The sequence below is a fragment of the Orcinus orca genome, chromosome 3 (genome assembly GCF_937001465.1).
Source record: "Orcinus orca chromosome 3, mOrcOrc1.1, whole genome shotgun sequence".
NCBI lineage: Eukaryota > Metazoa > Chordata > Mammalia > Artiodactyla > Delphinidae > Orcinus > Orcinus orca.
In genome coordinates, this window is record NC_064561.1 from 17,781,504 (window position 1) to 17,800,233 (window position 18,730).

The window sequence follows — 18,730 nt, forward strand, 5'->3', positions numbered from 1 at the left end:
ACCAGGATGGGAGCCGAGGGTGGACTGGAGCAGCACAGAACCCACAGTCATAGAGAATGGCCTTCCCAGAGCCGCACCAGCCCCTTGTTCCTGGTTACTGAGAGGTGGTGGGGAGCACAGTGAGGACATGAGGCTTCCAGGAAATGGCAGGGGGGCAGGAAGAAAGAGAAAGGTGTCACCTTTCACAGCCACTTTGATGGGGAAGCCCCACTCCTTCCTGGCCCTGTACCACCTCCTCCACGTTCCTGAGCGGCATTGTTCTCCTCACAGCCCTTTGAGGGAGGGCTTATCATCTTCCCTCTTACAGAAATTAATTTAAGGTCCAGAGAGGTTAAGTAACTTGCCCAAAGACACGCAGTTCTGAAAACACTTGTGTTCATCTCATTGTATTATGCACAACACTTTATATCATCCTATCTTGATCCTATCTCTGTGTAAGAAATCTTTTACAAGATGATTCTGAAATGTTTTTGGAGCAAAAGATATAATGCCTATGATTTAAAAACATAATTTGGAGGGAGGGGAAGTGTGTGAGGGGATAGAAGAAACAAGTTTGGCAAAATGTTGATAATTGTTGAAGCTAGGCTATGAGCACACAGGAGTTCATGGTTACTATTATCTATGTTTGTATATGTTTGAAATGTTCCATAACAAAAGTTTCAAAAAAGTTAAAAATAATCCCCATGTGCCTGAACTTTGGAAAGAATTTGTTCCTCATCATAGCTCACATTTATCAAGTGCTGAAATACGAGCACACGTGACTTCAGGGCCTTTGCCGCAGACCTGTGTGGTGGGAGCAGTTATCGTCTCTGTTTGACTGATGAAGAAACTGAAGTTCAGAGAGGGGAAGCACCTTGCCCAAAGTCACATAGCTGTGGTTTCTGAGCTGGGATCTGAGCTCAGAAGGTCTGACCCTGACCTCATGTTCTGAGTCCTGTGGGCCCTGCCTCATCAGTTTGGTTCAGGGCTCACCAGCTCCTTTCCCAGCTGAGACTGTGCCTGTGCTGGGAGGGGAGCAGCCTGCAGTCCACCCGCAGCATCCAGGGGAGGGAAACCAGCACCTACAGGACATCCCCTTGGAGCAGGTGCTTTCTGGGGAAGGGCAACTTGGGGATTACAAAGACACATGGGGCACCCCTGGCCTGAGCCTGGGTGGGTAGCATGGAGACTAGGGAATCCCAGGTCCAGTTCTCACCACTCAGCACACCTAATTGGATTCCAAGGGAAGGAATGAGAAATGCCCCGAATGAGTTATTTCTGCTTTGAAAATCCACACCTGGTGGATGACTGCTTTCTATAGCCCATTCATAGGTCTTGGCTGTATCTTATTTTCATCTACTGGGTAGTTAGAAAAGATTTCCCGGCACAGTCTTGACAGATTTTTTGAGGGCTCAGTGAGGAGGCACTGCTTCTCAAGGAAACAAGCCCAGGACTTACACCCATCCCACGCCACCGTGGCCAGAATGGCAGGGTCTGCCTCTGAAATTGCTCTGCCAATGGCAGAGGCAGGCCTGATAAGGGCAGATAATCCATCTTGTCAATGGCTTAGACCTCACCTGCTTGAAGGCCTACTGTGGCAGGGGAGAGAGATAAAGCAGAGGACTGGGCTCTCATCTCACTACATACCCTCTGCTCCATCCATCCATCCATCCATCCATCCATCCACACACCCACCTTCCCATCCATGTTCTCACCCACCCACTCATACCCACACACACCCATCCACCTACCCACTCACCCTCCCATCCATCTAGTCATCCATCTACCCACTCACCTAGCTATCATTTCTACCTTTCTCCTCCACTTCTTTCCATCAATCTCTCCACATCCACTTAGCCCATAAATCTCCCTGCCTACCCAACTTCCCAAACATCTTTCTTTCCCCCTCGACTCATCCATCAAAGTAGCCAACTATGTACCAAGCCGGTCAGTCAGCATCTCCCCTTCCTGCTTCATCCTCCTGATCCATCCAATCATTGAGCCTTCCCTGAGTCTCCTTTCTGCTGCAACCTAAGCCAAGTGTTATAATCCCCAGATGGATCAGGGGATGCAAAGGAGGAGGAGGAGATGACCCTCATCTCACCGAGCTCTCATAACAACTAACTTGCTGGCTGTGTGAAATGACCTCAGGGCAGGGCATCCCTTTCTGAGCCTCAGTTAGGCCTTGGACTTTACAGCTTCCTGGTGCCCAGCCTGCCTTGGCAGTTCTCCTTTGGCTCTGGCTGGCTCTGTGTTCAGACCCACTGTGGGGCATGTCACTAGCTGTCAGCTTGCCGCATTCAGTCTCCTCCCAAGGCGAGCAACGTGCACTCCCCCTCAGTGTTCTCACCCTAATCCTGGGAGGTAGGGAGTAGGGAGTTTTGTTCCTCTTTCACCTTTAAGTGCCTTCCCCAGAGTAATGCAGCTGGGAGAGCAGGGCAGGGTGTGGGGTGCAGAGGCACCAGATGCCCAATACACTGGCTGCCTCCCAAGCCACTGGGCTAGAGGGTTCTGCCAGGCCAGCCTAATGGGTCATTGACCTATGGCCCGACCACGCAGCCACAAGAGCCCTTCACTTGCCATCTGATGCCACTGATGAGAGCAGGACAGGAGAAAGGTCAAGAGACCAGGCCTGGAACCAGAGGCCTGCTCTCCCTGCCAGCTCTGCAGTGCCTGATTCTCTGATGGGGCAGAAAGGGGCTGATTTTAGAGGGGCTGCAGTGTGCTGGTGGGGAGATGAGGACCCTGAGGCCATCCCAGGAACAGGCTCAGATCTGGGGTGTGAGGGTGTAGACAAGGTGAAGAGAATCCCGCTTGGCTCGCCCACCTCGTCACAGGGGGCGATGCGGCCCACCACATCCTTCAGGTGACTGATGGTCGACTCCTCCTGGAAGTCCCGAGGGAACGTCTCTGTCCACTCGGCCAACAACTGGAGCAGTTTGGGGCCAAACTTCCGGACCTGGGCCTGCAAGGCAATCCGAGGGTCGTCTGCATTTGGTGAGGGTTGCTTGGGAGGTGGGGGTCACAGCAGCCACTGTCTCAGCCACTCACTGCACGTCTGGGCTGTCCGAGGGGCAGCAGCAATGGCTGAGGCGGGGTGGGCCTCGTGCCTACTTTGTGCCAGGAGACAGAGACGGGACATGGGGATGGGGGCTGACCACAGCAAAGCAGAGGGGGACAGACACACATTTGGAATGGGGGTCATCTCTTGTTTGTAACTGCCAGTCGTCCCATCTCCCTTTCTGTGGTGACAGCATCTGTTTTCCTGTGGGGTCTCCCTCTCCTTCCTTCCCAGCTGATCCTGACCCAGGGCTCCAGGAGTGTGCCCAGATCAGTGCTGGCCAATCAGGGCATGGCACACCCCCATCATGCACTGTGATTGGCTCACAGAGGGGCATGTGGCCTAAGCTAAGCCAATGAGATCAGGGCTTTTATTTATCAGGATCCTCTTTCCACAGGATTGGGAAGGGTAGACCATGACCCTGGAGCCGCGGAGGCCATCAGTCACCGTACAGAGAACCTGCCTGAGCCAGAGTGAGGCTGGCCAGAGGTAAACAAAGCAAGGGGTCTTAGGGAGAAAGACCACGTTTTAATGGTGTTTTAGTCCCTGGAGCCAGTGGTAGCTTGAGACTTCGCAGTTATATGAGCCAGTAAAGTCCCTTTGCCTTAGGCCCGTTGAAACTGGGTTTGTATCACTGGACAGCGGAACCCTACTGACACATGTATAAATAGACAGTTGTAGCCCATGGGATATGGCGAGGGACAGAGGAAAGGATATGGGGAACCGAGGGAAGGCTGAGCCAACAGTGGACCCGCAGAAGAAGAAAGGGTGGAACAGAGGGTGCTGGGGGCAGGGAGACCAGCAGGCACGGCAGGGCCATCCCAGGCCACAGATGGGGATCTACTCATGGGGCTCTGGGGGCCCAGGTTTGGGCTGTGTGAGCTCAAGGCTCCCCTAGGGCATTGGAAAACAGCACTGGGGTTAAAGGTTCTGACTCTGTCCCTTCTGGCTCTGGGCTTCAGACAAGTCAGAACCCCCTGTGGGCTCCTTGTCAGGAGAACGGGAGCAATTGCTACCTCTCCAAGAGGTTGATTCACAAGTGCATGTCAGGGGAGACCCAGTACACTCGGAGGCCCCCGGCCCTGCCCTGCCTCTCACCTTGTCCAGCACTGGCTTGTCCAGCTGCTGCTGCTCGATGCACAAGTGGCAGACCCGGGCCAGGAGCTCCTGGGGCTCGATGAAGAGGCGGGAGCTCAGCAGGAAGGTAAAGATGTAGGCTTTCTGGGGGGATATGGGAGAAAGGCAGCATGTGCTCACAAGGGCATGGAAGGACGTGCCTCCCAGCCTACTCCACCCCCAGGCCCAGCCAGCCCCAGCTCTGCTGTCTCCCCCATGCCTGGTGGAAGAGAGCCCAGTCTGCTACCCCTCCTCCCCACTGGGTGGATCACCCACCTCAGGGTAGTAGTCAGCTTTGGGCACCAGCTGCTCGATCAGGGTGTCCAGGGAGGCTGAGGATGGAGCTCCATCCAGGAGGGGCTGCCCGGCCTGCTCACCATCCGTGGGCTCAGGGTGGGGTGGGCCGAGGCTGCCTGGAGTGACCATGTCGGAGGTGCTCAGTGTCCGGGGCATGCCTACCTGCAATGGCAAGGGGCATTTGGACCTGCTGGTCCCCCGGGATCCTGGCTGGGCAGGCCCTGACTCCCATAGGCTCTTCTGTGCCCACCTGAGCCCAGTGATCACCTCCTGGGAGGGCTGCCAGGGAGGGATCCCCCCACCCCATAGCCACTGCATCCCCAGGAATCATCTCTTTTCCATTATCATTCCTAGCCATTTAGGGACTGACTGTTTCCAGTATCCACTCCTACTCACAGTGAAGGTTGTTTTTGACCAGGCTTAGACAATCAACGTATTTGCCCTGCTGCTGGCCACAAGAATGAGTCGGGGGTGGACCTGATCCAAACCAGAGGGCTCAGATGCAATCCTAGAACTTCTGTGGCACTTGAAAGCTCTTTCCCCTGGGTCCCTGAGCAGTGGAATGGCACGGTTGGAACCATCCTGTCCCTCAAGGAGCCAGGAAAGCGAGCACATTCCTGAGTTCAGTGGGTGAGGCCCTGGATCCTGCTGTGCCCGAAGAAGCTGCTCTGTGGACTGCTCCATCACATGAGCCTGCTTGAGTTTCTCTCAGGTGTAGCCAAATGACGGTCCAGGCTCTTTGTGATTAGGACCCACTGACCTGTCCAGCTATTCCCCCCTTGCAGGAAGGCTCTCCCACCATCTTCAATCCTCCATCCCTCTGCACGTGGCTGAAGTGACTCCCCCTAGGTGGGACCTTCCCTGTTTCCCTGCAGCAACCCCTCAAGGCTGGGCCTGACTTCCGGTGGGCATCAGCAGATTCTCCCTGTCAGCATTGTGGAGTGCTTGGGGTGCTGCTGGTGCCTGGTATAGAGAAAGGTCTCCAGCCAGACCTCCTCCAGGTGGGGCCACAGCACACATATCTTCTGACCCAGCACTGAGTCAAGGTCCTGGCCTGCAGCAGGCACCCGTCCACGAGTGTGCACTGGACAGTGCTTCCTCCCTCGGGCTCTGCACATATGCCTGTTGGCCAGTCTTCCTGAACGAAGCCTTTGGGGCACTTGTGGCAGCGAGTCCTGACCAAGCCTGTGACTGTTTAACCATCTCCCATACGTTTAACCAGCTCCCATACGTAACCATCTCTCCATACATTCAAGTAGCCCCCGCAGCCTTAACTGTGGAGTCCTGCAGGCTCACCACAGGGGCCTTACAGGGAGCAGCCTCCCCACTGCCCCTCTCACCTCACCCCTGCTGCCCCCATGGCAGACCCTGGCCCCAGCCTGTTTCTGACTTCTGCCTCCTGGTGACCTGGCCCTGAAAGTAAAGACAGAGGGACTTGGAGAGTCCAAGCTGATGTTGGGGATCAGAAGCAGCCCTGCAAAGGGCCGTCCCTAGGGCATGCAGCGACTGGGTTACGGTGCAGGGAGGGTGCGGGAACCAGTCTGAACAGCGGCCTGGACAGTCCCAGCCCTAGGGACAGCCACAGCTGTATTTCACCTTTCCAGCAAAGTTGTAAGTGTTCAATTTTCAGTTGATGAAACTAAAATTTCACAAAATTGTCTCCTGTCCATCCCAGTGGGAAAGCTGCTGCACATGAGGGCACACGGGGGCTGCCCTGAAGGGAATGGTGGTTAACTCTGGGGTGAGCGCTGCCTCTGCCGCACACCCAGAGCCCAGAACCAGAGCCCAGTTCCACTAGACAGAAAGCTCCTGAGGCCAGGAAGGTCCGCTCTCTCCTGCCAGACACCTGGCACCTCCTCCCTGTAGCCTGTCCCAGATCCCAGTTTTCTCAAAGATGAGCCAGTAGTGGAGGTGGAGGCGATTCTGGAAACCTCTCTGTAGCTCAGGGTGGTCCGTCAGACAATGTGAGAGGGGCTGCAGAGGGGCCTTTCTGGGGAAGCCAGGATGCCACAACTTCAAGAGGTGAGCTGGGAAGCATCCAGAGCACCTCAGGTCTGGCCTGGTATGGGGGCCGGGTGTGGGGGGCCGGACACACGAGGAAGGGGGCAGGGCTTGGACCCAGCTCTGTTCCGAAGCAGCAAGTTTACACTGGAGGTCAGGGGTTGTGTGGAGCTGGGGGCCAGAACCATTATGACTCACAGGGATGCCCAGAGAGCAGATGGGTGGCTGATGTTGCCCTCCCACCTCCAAGCACCCATCCTGTTGCCAGCTGGGCTCTGGCCCGATTATCAGTGGATGGATGGGCTTGGCCCCCTGCTGCAGTCTCTGGTGTCTCCTGCTGTTGCTGATTCATGCGTGCATTCATGCGTGCATGCATGGAGTGGCTGCAGATGGACAGGACCTCTCAGAGCTGGCAAGGGGTTTGGGAGGCAGACATAAGCAAGCCAAGGCATGCAGAGAGACTGTACCACTGAGGCTCTGAAGGGTGTGCCCAGGCAAGGGGAGAGGGGATGATGACTTCCTGCATCTGGGTATTCCTTTGAGATAGGGTGGGTGCGGTCAGAGCCACAGTAGTGCCCTGACATTCCTCCCACCCCTCCCCGAAGGTGCGCTGGCACAGACGTCATCCTCCTCCCTTCAGCAGGGGCTCCAGCCTACTGGGAACACAGACGGGCTGCGGAAGTGGCCCCCATTCACCCTCTCCCATAGTAACTGCTTTTATTAATTTCTTACCTATTTTTCTGTCCTTCTGTATACAAGGACAAGAAAATATAAATATATATATTTCCCCCTTTCTTTATTACACAAAAAGTTGTGTATTGCACACACTCTCCTGTGCTCTTTTCACTAACAGTACATTTTGAAAATCTTCCCATGGCAGGACAGAGCACGTTCATGCTTTTTATTTTTTAACTGTCCCACAGTAATCCATTGTTTGGATGTCCAACGGTAATTTTTTTTTAACATCTTTATTGGAGTATAATTGCTTTACAATGGTGTGTTAGTTTCTGCTTTATAACAAAGTGAATAAGCTATACATATCCATATATCCCCATATCTCCTTCCTCTTGCGTCTCCCTCCCACCCTCCCTATCCCACCCCTCTAGGTGGTCACAAAGCACGGAGCTGATCTCCCTGTGCTATGCGGCTGCTTCCCACTAGCTATCGGGGTAATTTTTAAAAGCCAACTCAACTGTCCATCAACAGATGAATGGATAACAAAATGTGATGGATACACACAATGGGCTATTATTCAGCCTTAAAAAGGAAGGACATTCTGACATGTGCTACCACGTGAGTGAAACTTGAGGACTCTAATGCTGAGTGAAATAAGCCAGACACAAAAGGACCAATCTGTATGATTCCTCTTACATGCAGCTCCTGGAGTAGTCAAGTTCATAGAGACAGACAGTAGAGGGTGGCTCCCAGGGCAGGAGGTGCATGGGGAGTTACTTTTATTCACAGAGAGCTTCAGTGCTGCAAGATAAAAAGAATTCTGGAGATGGATGCTGGTGGTGGTTGCACAACAATGTGAATGTATTTAATGCAATTGAACTGCACACTTAAAAATGGTTAAGATCGTAAATTTCATGTTATGTGTATTTTACCACAATTTTAAAAGAAGCCAGTGATGCTGGGAAAATTGTTTATTGTCACAATTTCCCTTGAGAATCCTTGGAATCACCAGTAGTTCCCCAATGTGTGCTTCTAAGCACACAGCCTGCATGGTGTACATGAGCAGCAGCTGGGAGGACAGGGCCGGCACAGAGGTCCCGAGTGGGCTGGCGGGCTACTCCGTCTGTGCCCCATCTAAAGAGCTGTTTCAAGTTATCTCTCTTTGCTTTGCCTGGGGGCCTGGGACTCCGTGTGTGTGTGTGTGTGTGTGTGTGTGTGTGTGTGTGTGTGTGTGTGTGTGTGTGTGTAGACAAGTGCATGGTATGACTCCAGTAGGTGTCTGCTTTATACCCACTAAATGAACAAGACAACAAAACAACCAGTGCTGTCTGGCATGTTGGAACAGCCCTTTAAACACTGCTGGGCAGGGCTATACACTGTCACAGCCCCTTTGAATTGGACAAGATTTGACTCGATGTGCAAAGAGCCTTATGTTTGAGAGTGTTCTTTCACCTTAATCAAATCCTTGGAAATTTATCCCAAGAAAATAATCTAAAGAGGAAAAGTTTTGGAAAGGAGTTTGGTTTGGTGTTAATTATAAGCAGTGAACAAAATGCAGAACGCCACAGATGATGAACAGAAGGAGAACATACCCATTAGTGGAGTTTCTGTTGCCGTTGAAATGACAGTTATGAGGACTCAGTGATAACATAGAAATGGTTATGATGTAACGAAGTGAAAATGGGAGGAGAGAAAACTGCACATATGACACGATACAAGCAATATTATTCCAATGAATAAAATTACAATGGGACACTGAAAAAATGCTTCATTGATGTGCATGCCCCCTTTGCCCCGATGTATGCTATTGTCTTGGTGCTATCCATTCAAGCTGAATGAAGGTCGAGCTCAGTCATCAAACATAGCTGAGAAGACGAAAGGCCCCCAGAACACCTGAACACATCCCAGGGCTATGGCGGGTGGTGGGATCGCGGGCATGCTCACCCCGTGACCCCCTGAGGGGACGCAACCAACAGTGGCCCAGCCATGGTTTGAATGCAAAGTCCACTTTCTGATGTGTCCAGGTGAGGGCCCCTTTACCCCAGGACTAACCACACACCACACCTTCGAACACGCTGCACCTGCTTGCCTGGCATGCCTCCTGACCCCTGTGACCCCTGGGCCTCCCCAATCCCCCAGACTTCACACTGGCCTTGGTCTCCTGGCATTGTGTTCTCTCCAGGAGGAGGCTGGCTCGCCCACTGCTGCACTCTAGGGCCCGGCTCCCTGACACACACGCACAGTGGGTGCTCGGTCAAGATACGTGGCATTCAAGTGACTCAGTGGTGCAGGTGAGAGGCAGTGAAGCCTGAAATTGAACAGTGCAAAAAGGGATGATGAGGTGTGGCCAACACACCAGGCATTCAAGTATTGGAGTCTGTGGGAGGGAGGCTGGGGAGAAGCCTGCAGTCCTGACCTGGGAAGGCCAATCTTCCCTGCCTGACGCCCCATCTCATCCCTTAGGCCTCCCATCTTACCGATGAGGAAACTGAGGCTCAGAGTGGGAAAGGCAGGTACCCAGCTCTCATGCTGAGTACATGGAAGAGCTGGGACTTGAGCACAGGTGAGTCTGAACTCCAGGCCCTCTTCCTGACCATCAGCCCACCTGGGCACTGATGCTGGTATCCCCAGGCCACAGTGTCAGAGGGACTCGGTCAGACACTTGAGGTGTGACCAGCAGTGCCCAAAACACGAGGAGAGAAAAAGCCCATGCTGGTTGGCCCGGGGTCACAGTGGCCCCTACGGGGACAGGCCATCCCTTCCAGGTATTAACTTTGGCCTGTGGGCCCAGGTGCACAGAGGACTTCCTCTCCCAGGTGCCACATCTCCTTCCCAGCCCAGACCTGAGCTCCAAATCCACCCCTCTTGGCACCTCCATTGGCTGGGTCTGCTTTCTTGGCCTCCATCTCCTTTCCTTCTGGCTACAAACACAGGAGTTTTGCTTTGGGGAGTAACCACACCCTCTGATGAATACTGACAGTCCTGGTGGGACTACCAGGGAGGCCCACCCTCACTTGGCCAAGGGGCGGGAACCAGCCCAGCCTGGGCCAATCAGACGCACTGCCCTGGAAAATGCACTTGGTTGGTGTGGGGGGACCTGACCTAAGCAGGCCTGACCTGCTGCAGGCCAGGCCTGGGAGGGGCAGGGGTGGCTTCTGAGTCACAGTTTCCCCCCAACCTAGGCTTGTGCTCCTGCCTCAGTTTCTCTGCCCATGTCTCCTATTCCCCTGCTTAGTCCCTGCCCCTCAGGCGTATATATGGATCCCCGTGTTTAAGTCTCCAGGCCCCGCATGTGGAGGTGCTGGGACTCCCATGACAGTTATGAGGGGTGGGCAACGAGCCTGCATTGCACGGATCTGATCTGCAGGAAGACTGGCAGATGCAGGGAGAGGACCCCCTGCAAGCCACCCTGCAGGTGAGGCTGGTAGAGAGTGGCCAGAGCTGTGGGCACGAGAAAACACAGCTCTGCTGGGCTCCCTGAGGGCTGACCACGTGCTCAGACCTTCCAGGTTTAAGAGAGCCCAGAATTCCTGACATTTTGTATTTTGATTTTAATTAAATTTGTTTTTTTAAAAAAGCCACAGTGGGGACCACACTGTATGACGAAAGCACATTTAGAAACGACATCTCTGGCTCCTGGGTGGCCAGTCTACAACCCTCATTCTGCTGGCCCAGCCCACAGGGCTGGTGATTGGCATAAAAAAGCTGCCAAAAATGGAAATCCAAAGACCCTATGGAAGGAATGTGTGTGGCTGGTCAGTGCAACATGTCTTGGGGACTGGAGAGGAGATGTTCTCTCCAGCCTTCTTTCCTGGGTGGGCACCGGGCCAGGCTTGACCGAGGGGACAGAGGGAAAGACACTTCTAGAAAACGGCCCTGAAAAGTGCCTTTGTGCACAGAGAACAGGGAAAAGAATCCCTCCTCTTTAGTTTATGAAGAGGAACCGGTAAGATTAAGTACACAAAGCACTCAGCACAATACCTGCCATGGAGAAGAAAGGACCACCAAGGCCAGTCCTCCTCACGGGTGCTCACCACCTGCAAGGGCTTAGAACACAACATGAGCAGCAATTCCAACTGCTAATGGAGCTCTGTGCCAAAATTCCGAACAGCACTCCTGTGCTTCACCAGGGTTTCCAAGCTGGCTGTGGCCTGATGGCCCTCTACCCTGCTCCTCCAGGCTTGTAGCTGGAGCTTCTGAAACCAGCTATCAATAGCTGCTGGGGGTTATCCCTGCCAACTGACTCTTGAAGGATGTAGTTGGCCACAACTTCAAATCAGAGCCACTTCTGCCTTTGCCTCCCTATGTAGCATACGTTTACACATTTACATATTTGCATCCCATCATTTCTTCCCCCTCCCCCATTATATCTTTCTCAAAAATTGTTGTAATATCTGCTTAACATAAAATTTATCATATTAACCATTTTTAAGTGTACACTTCAGTGGCATTAACCATTTAGTTGCTCAATCATCACCACTATCCATCTCCAGAAATTTTCCATCTTCTCCAAATAAAACTCCATGCCCAGTAAGCAATAACTCCCCATTCTCCCCTCCCTTCAGCCCCTGGTCATCACCATTCTATTTTCTTCTTTAAGAATTTGACAATTCTAGGTACCTGTATAAGTGGAATCATATAGTATTTGTCCTTTTGGAAGGCAGCTATGTTCACCACTATACCACCAACACTGCACAGCAGTATTTGTCCTTTTGGGACTGGCTTATTTCACTTAGTAGAAAGTCTTCAAGGTTCATTCCTGTTGTAGTATGTGTCAGAATTTCCTTTCTTTTCTTTTTTTTTTTCTTTGCGGTACATGAGCCTCTCACTGTTGTGGCCTCTCCCGTTGTGGAGCACAGGCTCTGGACACGCAGGCCCAGCGGCCATGGCTCATGGGCCCAGCTGCTCCGCGGCATGTGGGATCTTCTCAGACTGGGGCACGAACCCGTGTCCCCTGCATCGTTAGGCGGACTCTCAACCACTGCGCCACTAGGGAAGCCCCAGAATTTCCTTTCATTTTAAGGCTGGATATTTATACTGTATTTCACTGTATATTTATACTACATTTTCTTTATCCATTTATCCATCAGTGGACATTTGTGTTGCTTCCACCTTTGTCACACTGCTTTCCACAGCAGTTGTCCATTTTACATTCCTACCAGCAATGTAAAAGGGTTCCAATTTCTCCACATCCATGCTAATACCGATTTTCTTTATTTTTTTTTTGCGGTACGCAGGCCTCTCACTGTTGTGGCCTCTCCCGTTGTGGAGCACAGGCTCCGGATGCGCAGGCTCAGCGGCCATGGCTCACGGGCCTAGCCGCGACCGGGGCACAAACCCGTGTCCCCTGCATCGGCAGGCAGACTCCCAACCACTGTGCCACCAGGGAAGCCCCGATTTTCTTTATTTTTGATGGTAGCCACCATTAGGGTATGAAGTGGTATCTCATTGTGGTTTTGATTTGTATTTCCCTAATGATCAGTGATGTTGAGCATCTTTTCATGTGCTTATTGGCCATTCATATACATCTTCTTTGGAGAAATGTCTACTCAAGTCCTTGGCCCATTTTTGTATTGAGCTGTTTTTATTGTTGTTGAGTTTTAGGAGTTCTTTATGTATTTCAGATATTAATCCCTCTTAGCTTTGTGATTTGTAAATATTTTCTTCTATTATATGGGTTGCCTTTTTACTCTGATGATAGTGTCTTTTGATGCACCAAAGTTTTTCATTTGGGTAAAGTCCAATTAGTCTATTTTTTTCTTTTGTGCCTGTGCCTTTGGTGTCATATGTAAGAAATCATTGACAAATGCAATGTCATAAAGTTTTTTTCCAATGTTTTCTTCTAAGAGTTTTATAGTTTCAGCCCTTATGTTTAGGGCTTTGATCCATTTTGCATTAATTTTTGTATATGGTGTTAGGAAAGGGTCCAACTTCATGATTTGACCTGTGGATATCCAGTTTTCCCAGCACCATTTGGGAAAGGATTTTTCTTTCCCCACTGAATGGTCTTGGCACGCTTGTCAAAAATAATTTGATTCTATACACTGGCATTTATTTGTGGGCTTTCTAGTCTATTCCATTGGTCTATATGTTTGTCTTTATGGCAATACCACACTGTTTTGATTACTGTAGCTCTGTATTAAATTTGAAATCAGCAAGTGCGACGCAAATCCTACAACTTCATTTTTCCATTTCAAGATTGTTTTGGCTATTCAGGGTCCCTTGAGATTCCATATAAAGTTTAGATGGAGTTTTCTACCTTGGCCAAAAACCCAATTGTAATTTTGATAGAGATTGCATTAAATCTGTAGATTGCTTTGGATAGTGTTAACATCTTAACAATATTAAGTCTTCCAATCCATGACACAGGTTGTCTCCACTTATTGGTGTCTTCTCTCATTTCTTTCAGTAATGTTTTGTAGTTTTCAGGGTATAAGTGTTTTGCCTCCTGGGTTAAATTGATTCCTAAGTGTAAGTTTCTAAGTTTATTCTTTTGATGCTATTATAAATGGAGTTGTTTTCTTAATTTCCATTTTGGATTGTTCATTGTTAGCATACAGATACACAATTTTTTTTTTTTTTTTTTTTTTTTTTTCGGTATGCGGGCCTCTTACTACTGCAGCCTCTCCTGCTGCGGAGCACAGGCTCCGGACGTGCAGGCTCAGCAGCCATGGCTCACGGGCCCAGCTGCTCTGCAGCATGCGGGATCCTCCCGGACTGGGGCATGAACCCGTGTCCCCTGCATTGGCAGGCAGACTCCCAACCACTGAGCCACCAGGGAAGCCCCACAACTAATTTTTTTGATGTTGATTTTGTAGCCTGCTACTTTGCTGAATTTGTTAATTAGTACTAACAGTTTTGTTTTGTTTTGTTTTTTGTATGTAATCTTTAGGGTTTTCTATATATTAGGTCATTTGTTTGCAAACAGCTAATTTTACTTCTTTCCTAATTTGGTTGCATTTTATTTCTTTTTCTTGCTCTGGCTAGAGCTTTTTTCACTATGTTGAATAGAAGTGGCAAAAACAGGCATCCTTGTCTTGTCCCTGATTTTAGAGGGAAAGCTTTCAGTCTTTCACCAGTGAGTATAATATTAGCTGTGGGTTTTTCATGTACAGCTTTTATTATGTTGAGGTAGTTTCCTTCTAGTCCTAGTTTGTTGAGAGTTTTTATCATTAAAGGGTACTGAATTTTTTCAAATTCTTTTTCTGCATCAATTGAAATGATCAGACGATTTTTTCCTTCTTTTTTTAATGTGATGTGTTACATTAATTGATTTTCATAGGTTGAGTCATCTTTGAATTCTAAGAATAAATCCCACTTGGTCCTTCTAATATGCTGCTGAATTCAGTTTTCTAGTATTTTGTAGAGGAACTTTGCATCGATGTTCATGAGGAGTATTGGTCTATAGTTTTCTTTTCTTGCAGTGTCTTTGTCTGGCTTTCATATCAGGGCAATACTGGCCTCATAGAATGAGTTAGGAAGTGTTCTCTCTTTACTTTTTGAGAAAAGTTTGAGAAGGATTGGTGTTAATTCTTCTTTAAATGTTTGGTAGAAATTCACCAGTGAAGCTATCAGCTCCAGGGCTTTTCTTTGTCAGGAGGATTTTAATTACTGATTCAATCTCCTTACTAGTTATAGTATTTCTTTGTGATTCAATCTTGGTAGGTTTTGTGTTTCTAGGAATTGTACATTTCATCGAGGTTATCTAATTTGTTCTCATACAATTGTTCATAGTATTTTCTTATCATCCTTCTGTAGAATTGGAAGTAATGTTCCCACTTTCATTTCTAACTTTAGTAATTGAGTAATTCTCTTTTTTATTGTCAATCTAGTTAAAAGTTTGTCGATTCTGTTAATCTTTTTGAAGAACTAACTTTAGGTTTCATTGATTTTCTGTAATTTTTTTCTATTCTATATCTTATTTACCTCTTCTCTAATCTTCATCAGTTCCTCCATTCTGCTAGATTTGGGTTTAGGTTGCTCTTCTTTTTCTAGTTCCTTGTTGATTTGAGATCTTTCTTCTTTTGTTTTTTTAAATAAATTATTTATTTATTTATTTATTTATTTTTGCCTGTGTTGGGTCTTCATTGCTGCGTGCAGGCTTTCTCTAGTTGTGGCTGGTGGGGGGGCTACTCTTCATTGCAGTGCACAGGCTTCTCCTTGCAGTGGCTTCTCTTATTGCAGAGCATGGGATCCAGGCATGCGGGCTTCCGTAGTTGTGGCACATGGGCTCAGTAGTTGTGGCTCGTGGGCTCTAGAGCGCAGGCTCAGCAGTTGTGGCACATGGGCTTAGTTGCTCTGCGGCATGTGGGATCTTCCCAGACCAGGGTTCGAACCCATGTCCCCTTCATTGGCAGGCAGATTCTTAACCACTGTGCCACCAGGGAAGCCCTCTTTCTTCTTTTTTTTTTTTTTTTTTTTGTGGTACGCGGGCCTCTCACTGTTGTGGCCTCTCCCGTTGCAGAGCACAGGCTCCAGACGCGCAGGCTCAGCGGCCATGGCTCACGGGCCCAGCCGCTCTGCGGCATGTGGGATCCTCCCGGACCGGGGCACGAACCCGTGTCCCCTGCATCGGCAGGCGGACTCTCAACCACTGCACCACCAGGGAAGCCCTCTTTCTTCTTTTTTAATGTAAGTGTTTATAGCTATAAACTTCTCTCTTAACATTGTTTTCACTGCAACCCATAAGTTTTAGTATGTTGTGTTTCCATTTTCATTTGTCTCTAAGGATTTTCTAATTTCCTTTATGATTTTTTTCTTTGAACCATTGGTTAAGAGTGCATTGTTTAGTTTCCACGGATTTGTGCATTTTCTAGTTTTCTTTTTATTGTTGACCTCTAACTCATCCTTATTGTGGTTCGAGAAGATACTTTGTATGATAGATATCTTTTTTTAATATATTGAGACTTGATTTGTGGCCCATTATATGGTCTATCCTGGAAAATGTCCCCTGTGCACTTGAGAAGAATGTATAATCTATTGTTGTTGCATAGAGTGTTTTGTATATGTCTCGTAGATCTAGTTGGCTCATTGTGCTTTTCAAATCCTATATTTCTTTACTTATCTTTTGTCTGATTGTTTTATCCATTATTGAGAGTGGGGTATTAAAGTCTCCAACTGTTATTGTAGAACTATCTGTCTCTTTAATTCTTGTAATTTTTTCTTCATATATTTTGATGGTCTGTTTTAAAGTTATGTAAATGTTTATAATTGCTATATCTTGCTGTAATGAACCTTTTATTAATATATGATGTCCTTCCTTATCTCTTGTAACCTTTTTAAATTTAAAGTTTATTTTCTGCTATTAGCATAACCACCCCACTCTCTTTTGGTTAGTGGAATATCTTTTCCCATCCTTTCACTTTTAACATATTATGTCTTTGAATCTAAAATGAGTCTCTTGTAGACAGCACATAGTTCGATCATTTTTTAAAATCCATTCTGTCAATCTCTTTTTGACTGGAGAGTTTAATCCATTTAGATTTAAAATAATAACTGTTAAGGGGAATTTACTTCTGCCATTTTGCTATATTTTCTATATGCCTTATAGCTTTTTGTCCCTCATTTCCTGTATTACTGTCTTCTTTTGTATTTAGTTAATTTTTTATTGTGAAACATTTAAATTATTTTCCAATTTCCTTTTGTGTATATTCCATAGCTATTTTCTTTGTGGTTACCATGGGGATTACATTTATCATCCTAACGTTATAACACTCTAGTTTGAATTTATGCTAGCTTAACTTTAATAGCATACAAAAACTCTGTCCCTATACCATTCTGTCCCTACACTGTTTCAGTTACTGAGGTCACAAAACCACGTCTTTATGCAGTTAGTGTCACAGGCTAATAATTATTTTTGTAAAAAAATTCATTAGTCTCTTAAATCATGTAGAAAACAAAAAGTGGAGTTACAAACCAAAGTTATAATAATACTAACTTTTATACTTGCCCATGTAGATATCTTTACTAGAGATCTTTATTTCTTCATGTGGCTTTGAGTTACTGATTAGTGTCTTTTTGTTTCAACTTGAAGGACTCCATTGAGTATTTCTTGTTCTGGTATAATGAAACCATTCAGCTTTTGTTTATCTTGGAATATCTTAATTTCCCCCTCATTTTTGAAGGATAGTTTTGCTGTATATTGAATTCTTGGTTGGCAATGTTTTTACTGTCAGAACTTTGACTATATCAACCCATTGCCTTCTGGCCTCAAAGGTTTCTGATGAGAAAAATGCCAATAATCTTATTGAGGTTCTCTTGTATGTGACAATTTGCTTCTCTCTTGCTGCTTTCCATATTCTTTTTGTCTTTTTCTTTCGATATTTGATTACAATGTGTTTCATCATGGTTCTCTTTGAGTTTATTTTACGTGGAGTTTGTTGAGATTCTTGAATGTTTATATTCATGTTTTTCATCAAATTTGGGAAGTTTTCAACCATCATTTCTTCAAACAATCTCTCTGCTCCTTTCTCTCTCTCCTCTCCTTCTGGGAGTCTCACAACATGTATGTTTGTTTTCTTATTAGTGTCCCACAGGCTCCTTAGGCTCTGTTCACTTTTCTTCAGCATTTTTTCTTTATGTTCTTAAGACTCAATAACTTCAATCATCCTAGCGTTAAGTTCACTGATTCTTTCTTCTGTGTGCTCAAATCTGCTTTGGAATATATCTAGTGAATTTTTCATTTCAGGTATTGTACTTTTCTGCTCCGAAATTCCTTTTTTGTTTTTTTATGTTTTCCATCTCTTTATTGATATTTCTATTTTGTTCATAGTTTTCTCAACTGGTCACCTCGTCTTTGTCTAATAAGTCCATCATCTGGTCTTCCTCAGGGATGGTTTATGCTGATATTTTTCTCCTTTCAATGGTCCATACATTCCTGTTTCTTTGTATGCCTTATGATATTTTGTTGTTGTTGAACATTGGACGTTTGACTCTTATAAAGTAGTAACTAAAATCTGGAAATAAGATTTCCTCAGGATTAAAAAAAAAAATTTCTTCAGGGTGCCTTTGTGCTGGGATCAGCCTAACATGTAAAATTAAGATCTTTTGGGGTCTTTTACGAGCCTGCACCTTTCCATAGGCATGTTCAGTAACTTTAGAAATTCTTCCCTATATGTGGTTATTTTTGAAAGTCCTAATCCTTAAGTGTTTGGCTCTCAAGAGGGGAAAAAGAGAAAAAAGAAGGGAGGGGGAACCAGGCTCTGGCCCTTTAAATCCCCTAAAGCCTATTCAGCCAGCAGGAATTGCAACTATGGTGGCCTGCTTCTGTATCTGCGCCTCCATGATCAGAAGCAATAGGTATAAGAACCCAGATCCCTGATATTTAGAGAACAAGGGCATTATTGTCCACCTTGGCTCCCATAAACTGTGTGCAAGCTGCTCCAGGAATATGTGCATGGCTGCCTGCCCTGAGGCTGAAGGGTGGAGGATGCTGCTACCATGCTCAGATCTGAAACTGACCAAAATTAACTGAGATTTACTGCTTAAGCCTTCCTCTGGGAGCTGCAGGCCTTTAAATAGACTCTAGAGTGCTGAAATAATTACATTAGACAGATTCTGCCAGTTCAACTGTCATCTAGGTGGAGATGGAATCCTGGTACT

The 18,730-nt window shown here is 47.4% G+C and overlaps 1 protein-coding gene across 9 annotated transcripts in view; it reads right to left on the reverse strand.

Moving 5' to 3' along the window:
* Positions 1-18,730, reverse strand: part of RASGEF1C (RasGEF domain family member 1C) — a 97,404-nt gene that overhangs the window by 27,904 nt on the left and 50,770 nt on the right. For 7 of the 9 annotated variants that reach the window (XM_049707665.1, XM_004284052.3, XM_049707664.1 and 4 more), the window contains 3 exons: positions 4,433-4,615; positions 4,139-4,261; positions 2,807-2,944 (listed from right to left, as the gene is read on the reverse strand). In XM_049707665.1, the coding sequence (XP_049563622.1) occupies positions 2,807-2,944; positions 4,139-4,261; positions 4,433-4,615 (444 nt within the window). Of the gene's footprint in view, positions 1-2,806; positions 2,945-4,138; positions 4,262-4,432; positions 4,616-7,825; positions 7,931-18,730 lie in introns of all 9 variants that reach the window. The other 2 variants (XM_049707667.1, XM_049707666.1) reach the window with 1 other exon arrangement.